Source organism: Montipora foliosa, chromosome 12 (genome assembly GCF_036669935.1).
Source record: "Montipora foliosa isolate CH-2021 chromosome 12, ASM3666993v2, whole genome shotgun sequence".
Lineage (NCBI taxonomy): Eukaryota > Metazoa > Cnidaria > Anthozoa > Scleractinia > Acroporidae > Montipora > Montipora foliosa.
Genome location: NC_090880.1, coordinates 20,912,378 through 20,920,452, shown reverse-complemented (window position 1 = coordinate 20,920,452; position 8,075 = coordinate 20,912,378). Strand labels below are relative to the sequence as shown.

General features: G+C 40.8%; 2 protein-coding genes across 2 annotated transcripts; both read left to right on the top strand.

Moving 5' to 3' along the window:
• The first annotated feature begins 1,625 nt into the window (after positions 1-1,625).
• Positions 1,626-2,751, top strand: LOC137980972 (adenosine receptor A3-like). The gene is made up of 2 exons (XM_068828352.1): positions 1,626-2,437; positions 2,481-2,751. Exons 1-2 carry the CDS (start codon positions 1,703-1,705, stop codon positions 2,736-2,738), a joined length of 993 nt encoding a protein of 330 aa, XP_068684453.1. The 5' UTR covers positions 1,626-1,702; the 3' UTR covers positions 2,739-2,751.
• A 4,205-nt stretch (positions 2,752-6,956) lies between these two features.
• LOC137980971 (uncharacterized) lies at positions 6,957-8,075 on the top strand. The gene has a single exon (XM_068828351.1). It carries the CDS (start codon positions 6,957-6,959, stop codon positions 8,073-8,075), a length of 1,119 nt encoding a protein of 372 aa, XP_068684452.1.

The following is an 8,075-nucleotide window of genomic DNA, read 5'->3' as shown; positions in this document are numbered from 1 at the left end:
ACGAGTCACGTCTTCGTGCCAGATTGAGTCATCGAGACGATTTTTGTCGAGGCTTTATAGACTGGTTTACCAAAAACCGTGAGTGATCCAAAACCTCTTCCTATTTCATTGCGTGCGTGAAGACAAGAAACTCAATCGTGTCAAATTACCACGTACTTCAGGTAAATACAGCTCACTTTGATTTCGGCTCGAGGGGCGATAGATTGTTGTCGAAGTCCATTACTCGTCGCTTTTAAGATTCCACCGCCTGTATATCCAATTGACTTGCCATTATTGAGCTTCATAAGGATATATTTTGTCCAAAGATCCACTAAAACGCCATTCGCGTTACATGACTTTCGACGCCATTGCCGGTTAAGTTAATCGTTCCACTGTGTCCACCAGAGAAATCTAAGCTTTTCCCACTACCCTCTCGATCCTAAGAAAATACGTGCAGAAGGCTCTATGCACAAAAACACCACTTAGCAGGGGAGTGACAGGCAAGACTTTTACCGACACGGAAAAAAATAAAAATAAAATAAATAAAATAAATAAAACAAACAAACTAAACGCAGACCCCAACTGGGTTTGCCATACTGGCAACCCAGTAACAAAAAGAAGGGAAAATCATGGATAGACTTTCTTTTTTAAAAATATTTGTATTTCCATGTCTCGCCTTTCTTGGCAACGTCGCATAATGGACTAAAGAAGTTGTAATTCCGCCATGTTTATTTTGTTCCTATACTCGCGTGCTTCAAGTTTATTTGGCGCCGAGGTTCCTCGTCTCCAGTGTCTTCCGAGGATAGAACCCAGTCTTTTTCAGAAAAAAAGTTTTTTTTTTTCTGTTAGGTCGTCTACTTTCATGCGTCCCGTTTTTATACCAGACGACTTTAACGTCTCAGACGTTAAATGCGTTTTGACGACTTTAAGGTCTCTAGAATAGAAACGGCCATTGACAACAAGCTTAATCCGTCAAAGAATTTCTATTTTCTCCTGAACGAGAACGGTGACCCCCATTTTATATTTTTGCTGAGAATGGTGTTATCATGGAGTAGTAAAAAAATCAAATTCATAAAATCGTACGGAAGGAGTCATTACCAGTCCAACAGCCCACACTCAAGTTAAATCTATTTGAGGTGTTAAGTACTCAAAAAGACATTCAAATACTTTTTTCAGGTATGCAAGTGAATAAACCATGGAATGACATCAGGGTCTGTATCATATCATGGATTACATTTATAAAACCGACTTAAATTTGTCAGTCCAACATCATGGATGCGCCACAATAGTCGAAGTGGCTTAAATTGCCAGTCAGGACGCAGCTCTTTACAACCTCTAATTTCATTGGATCCCTTTAAAACGCAGCTCTATTGTCTTTAGAGTTAGGATCCATTGTTTCTTTTGTATCGTACTTTGTGTCCATTGTTTTCTGAACCAGTCTCGAGAGTTGCTCCAAGAGCTGCGTGCCGGTCCCTACATAGCCGTACTCGTCAGCGTCGTACTATGGACACGAGCCTGGTGATCTCCCATTTTTATTACATTTTTATCATCTCCTAATACATACTACAACAGTGTGCAAAGTTTCATCGGAAATCTATGACAAGTTGTATTTCAAGGAAATAACTTAAGGTCCAATGTGGGTAAAAGATAAATTATTTATTGTTTTAATGAAATCACCGAGCATCACATCAATAAATATATTCATAAATATGCAACGTATAAAATGACTAGGACAGGAAGATGTTTTGTAAAAGAAGGAAACCACACTGCCTGGAGATTCAAAATGTCCACAACAAATTTTACAGTACATCGCCAAACAATGGAGGACTTTTTCTGCTCTACAGAATTATCTGAAAGGATACACATCCCGCTAATATGTCTTTCAGTGGTCAACATTATTTTTGCCCTGACTGCAACCATGGGAAATACATTAATCGTCGTTGCCCTTCAGAGAGAAACATCCTTACATCCGCCTTCCAAAGTTTTGCTTCGAAACCTGGCGGTAACGGATCTCTGTGTTGGTATCGTTTCACAACCAGTTCAATTTGCTCTCTTCCTCATTTTGTTGTATCAATTGCCCCAAATGTGTCGCTACACGTACGCAGTGAGTCGGACTGCACGCACCATTCTGTGTGGAGTATCAATGTTGACAACAACCGCCGTCAGTGTGGACAGACTTCTTGCTCTGTTGTTAGGACTCAGGTACAGACAAGTTGTAACCCTCAAACGCATATATGGAGCTGTGATCGCGTTTTGGGCTTGCTCATTCTTCGCGGCAGCCATTTGGCATTGGGACTGCGCTGTATGGCTTGTTTTGGGGATTTCTTCAACGTCGTTGTGTCTTGTGACATCTATTTCCTGTTACTCGATGATTTTCCTCACGCTGCGCCGTTATCAAAATCAAGTTCGAGACAACGCCCAGGAACAAGCGAATCAAATTAACAATTCCATTGAATATAAAACGATACCGAAAAACAGTGTTTAGTGGAATGTGCGTACAGTTGGCATTAGTTTCTTGTTATTTGCCAGGTTTGTTGGTGTCGCCATTCGCATACCCGAGTCGAGAGTTGCGAAGAAGCCAGACGGCAACTTTTCACGTCGCAGTGGAAAGCGCAGTGACTTTGCTGCATTTTAATTCATCTCTAAACCCCATTCTTTACTGCTGGAAGATCACAGAAGTGAGACAAGCTGTGAAGGACGCCTTGAGGCGGTTGTTTTGTTCTTCAAACCAACCACGCACCGGTGGCTCAGGTGGTTGAGCACCGGGCTATCAAACGGGAGATCGTGAGTTCGACTCCGGCCGGACCAGCACTCAGTGAATCAAATAACTGAGGAGGAAGAGCTGTCTTTGTGATGACATCTGCAAATGGTTAAGGATAAGGACGGTAAACCGTAGGCTCCGTCTCACAACTCCTGAATGCTCATCCCTCTGTGGGACGTAAAAGAACCCACACACTATTCGCAAAGAGTAGGGCATGGAATTTGCGATGTTGTGGTCTGTCTTCTGTGGTGAATCATAGTTGGGAGGGCAAATGCTCGGAGAAACTTGCTACAAAAAGCTACTCTAAAATCCGAGGGTAAATGAACATATGGTATGATCAGTAATAGTTAGGAAAAGACACCGAGAATAATACACCTGGCGGCGGAATGTCGGTGAACAACTTCGTTCGTTTCCAGCGAGGTTGGTCTGTGAAACACCAAACATTGTTAGTCCGTGGGTGAAATTTCCACTTTCAAAGAGTGGAGTATTGAAGCATCCTGGCGCTCGATAAAGGGAGCTTCGGAAGATAACAACCGTACAATTCATTGGCACCATAGTGTGCGGATACACAGGGATTCATCATTATTTAGGGATAGTGCTCTAAGCTAACGAAATTGCTCCATCTTCCATATAATTTCAGCAACAACCGCAAAATGGAGTCTTTCTGTCTAAAGCACTCCCTGCTCGGACCCGTCCGCTAAAGAGTTTCCATCTATCCTTGTCTCCAGCAAGCGATTTCATCTCAGCGTTGATCTCTTCTAGTTCCCTTAAGCTTGAAAGCTCTTAATTCCTTTACCAGTAACTCTTCTTTGCTCTTCCCTTACATTGTCTAATATTTGCCTTCCTACAGCAGTCGTTTTGGTTGTCATTGGTAAAGCTTGTGAAACGAAAGTGTTTGGATAGGTACTTGAACTTTCCTACTCAAACTTGAGTAACAATGAGAAGGGAAAATCACGAATAGACTTTCTTATGAAACGTAAGTTTGACTCCGAAATGAAAGGGTATCTCCAACTTTATGAGCACACTAAACTTGAAATATTTCCTCTGTGATTATAGTCATTCCGAACAGGTCGTTCCGAACAGGTCAACTCAATCTATCGGGGAGATTGTTCCAAAGATACGGAATCCTGCTTAAAATTGTTCCCTTGAAAAGTTCGGTGGTAATTCTATTAATTTTCAGTTCTTTCGTTATTATATAACCGTATTATGAAAAAATTGTAAGGGGGGTAAAAATTATTAGTCTATGAGCTTTATACTGAATAATAATTTTTTTGTCGTCAATAAATAAATATATGTTATTCACCGCATTGCGAAAAACTGCGCCCGAGGTCTCGAGGAGCACAGAGGGACAGAGGGCGGTCCGACCAAGGCCGGTGAACGACATTTTTATTTATTTCTAAATTCCATTTAAACTATTAGACCAGTTCATTTCGAAGCTTCGGCCATGAACTTGCCAATCTCATTCTTGCCGAGAGGCGCTTTGCTGTACCAAATTTGACTTTGTGGCTTTCTTCGGTGATTTATAGCCAAGAAGATGAAAAACAATTAAGACAAATTGAAACTTTGCTCCTTCAATTCGCAACTTCACTCTGCTTTTATCTTAGTTGGTTACCATGACCGTGGTCAGGAGATAGGAAAATTCTGCCCGCTCCCGGAACCAATCAGATTGCAGGATTCTCAGGATACCGCCCGCTCACGATCAAAGAAATAAATAATTCACATTATTATCCTCAGACGAGTTTCTGGAAATTAGAGTATCGGACAAATGAAGAACTTGAAAATACCCACCGGGGAGTACTTTGTCAGCAGAAACGAAGAATCATTGTCACGGTTGGCAAGCTTAGCTTTTTCACAAGGGGCATTTTGGCTTAATAATTACTTGGGAAACTTCGTTGTTTTTTCCTTATTCAATTTCCTGTTCAAAAAGATGTGTTGACAAAGATGTTGACAATTTTCGCCTTCTGTCTAAAAGTCTACCGAAAACACACAAGTTCTTAACAGATTTCTTACTCAGCTATCAAATTTTCTTGAAAACCATTTTTCAGATAAAACTTGGGAGGAAAATTCGCATTGGTGGGTTGTAAATTTAGTATTTGCACTAAACATGTTCTCCGGTTACCAACCTTACAGGTGAAAACATCTTTGATGAAAGAATATTCGGCTCTTTCTGCTTGATAGTAACGAACAAATAGTCCGAAAAAATGTACACTTTAGGTGTTTATTTCTGTGGCTATAATTTCTAAATATTTTTTCACGTCAAATTCTGAATCCACTGCAAAAATTCTCGACGGATATGACAAGAGCTCCAGAGTTCACAGAAGCAAAAGTTTACCTTTCAAATGGGCAGTCAATTATCCAAGTATGTCATTTCATAATTAACGACTTAGGTTCAGTTTGTGAAAATTACGGCAGGTGCTTTTTATTAGAAAACCCATACTTTTGGACGCTTTTTCGTCTTTCATCCACACTAAAACGATCGAAAACGACAACGAAAGCTGACTTTCAAAAGTCTTCTATAATTACGAACGTTTCGGAAAACGTTTCGGCGGTAATGTAGACTGGTAAAAACCAGGTGACGTAAATGTGGTGAAAAAACTTTGGAAACAAGGCGCCCGCTACTAAATTGTAAAATTATGCGTGACTGAGAGTAGCACGTTAGTGTGTAATTACTTAAGCATAGCACTCTACATTTGGTTCGTTAGGAATAGGCGTAGGAGCATTTTATCAATGACAAGACTACATTGTGATAACAAAAAAAGGAAGTTCTTAGTTAAGCGTCGTCGGCGCGAGCCTTATAAAATATTTATTCTATCTAACATGAACATCCTAACTTTGTCAAACATGTATGCAATTTTCTCTTGTTATGCACAGTTCGGTATTTTCCGAAATGACCACCTGCTAAATTTTGCAACCAAAACATGATCCCTGTTTTTGAAGACCGGATGGGTGACAACAAGAATATCAATTGCATTAAATCGGGTACTGTCTTTCCCTGCTAGCAGAGGACTCTTTTCGTTTTGCGTTCGCTGGACTGATGAGTACGAGAAAAGAGCCCTCTGCTTTCATGGGTCGAAACTCACTGTGTTGAGCATGCGCGGCGGTTACTTAACGACCGAATCCTCACGTGATACTTCATGTTGTGTAGGCTCGCCTGGTAACAGCGGAATTACTTTAAGGGCAGGCGCGAGACACAGTTGGCCCAAGTCACAGTCAGCAAACATAACACGGGACATGCGTTTTAAAAGTCCCGCCTAAAGTAGTGGACGGCGGTTGCATCAAAAAGAGTTTCGACCCTTTGATAGCAGGGAAGCACCGTCTCCACTACTCCGTCAATAATGTAATGCATTGTTCATTACTACCAAAATTATTTATAAGAGATTACCTTCCTCTGTTCGTCACTATCACCCACAAATTAGTTGTCACCTACATCGCTTTTGAACTCATAATTCTGTAATGTGTAGTATTATCCTTTTCCATGATATAATTCTCGTTAATCGGCGAAATCTTGGAATAGGACCTTAACTTAGAGCGATCGCTTTTGGCCTCTCTTTACCTATTTTTAATTTATCTCTACATGTTCCGGAGGGACAATATCAAAGAGCACAAATGGTCTATTTCTACGCATAGTTAATACATGGAGATGGCCATGAAGCTCGAAAAGTTTCTCTGCTTTATGTTTTTGTTCGCTGTTTTGGCCCTGAACATATGCACAAAGCACACCCTCTTTTTGAAAAGACAATGTGTGATGTCAATGTTCTCGTTTTTTGAAGTTTCCGGAGTTTCATAACCAGACCATATGAACTGTGGTCTACGTTGAACTTTTGCTGCATAACTGGACAAATGTATTTATAATAGTCCATTTTCACTATGACGTCACGCGCGCAAAGGCTTGTGGTAGTTGTAGTAAATAAAAGCGTATCAAAATGGCGGAAAGTCTTCCCGGTGGTTATACTTGTTGCGTTCCGGGGTGTTTTAGCAATTCAAAAAAACACAAAGGCCAATTTTCCTTTTATGTGTTTCCAAAGGACCCGAAATTAAGAAGGAAATGGCTTCTTAACATTTCTAGAAAGAATTTTTCACCGACAACGGACGCAAAAAGTCTTACCAAAACGCCGTACCCACGGTTTTCCCTTTGAAGAAGTCACATCAGAGACCTAAACGAAAAGCAAGAAGACCTCTGATAAGGCATAAAGATACCACGATACAAGATACTGTGATGGAATCCACACAAAACAACGGAATTAATGGAGTCGACGAGGAGGAATCCAATGAAGACAAAGGTGAAGGATCAGAAATCAAAACAGTGAACGACCTGGATACACTGGATGCAATAAAAACACGTATTGCGCTTCTTGAACACGAGAAGCAACAGCTGGAACAAAAGATAACGATGGAAAGGTTTGGAGTCGAGCGTTTTGCTTTATCGGACAGTGATATGCAGTTTTACACAGGTCTTGATAATTATGTGCAGTTCAAAGCTCTATTTGATTTCCTTGATGGTAATTGTTGTGCATGCTCGCGGCTTAACTATTGGGGGTCCAACAACTGTAACTTTCAACTTCAAGACCTAGAGAAGCGTGGCAAAAAGCGGTCGATAATTCCAGCAGACGAACTTTTCTTGACACTCTCAAGACTGAGGGCAAATGTCCCAGAGAAAGTTTTAGCCGACCAGTTTAAGATAAGCACATCTGAAGTGTCAAGGATATTTGTGACATGGGTTGACCTTCCATTTTCAAGATTGAATCAGTTACCAATATGGGCTACCAGGGAGACTGTTAATCAGACAATGCCTGAAAGTTTCAAATATGACTACCCATACACAAGAATCATTCTTGACTGCACAGGAATCTTTATTGAGAAGCCGTCTTGCTTCAGAGTCCAGGCAGAGACTTATTCCACTTACAAGTCACATAACACTGCGAAAGGTCTCGTTGGAATTGCTCCAAATGGAGCAGTGACTTTTGTTTCAGATTTGTATGGGGGGCATGTGAGTGACCGCAAAATGGTCATTGCCTCTGGCATTTTGGATATGTTGGAGCCACACGATTCAGTGATGGCTGACAGGGGATTCGAAATTCAGGATTTGCTTGTACCAAAGAAGGTGTCCCTCAATATTCCTCCCTTCATGCGATGCAAGGATCAACTTGATCCTGACGAAGAAGATGAAACAAGGCAGATAGCTGCTGTTAGGATCCACTTTGAACGCGCTATTGAGAGGATTAAAAATTACAATATTTTGAAGCAAATTCTCCCTAACAGCATGGCTGAAGACCTAAACAAAATTTGGAAAGTTTGCTCATATTTAACAAATTTAAAGGGGCCATTGGTTGTCTAG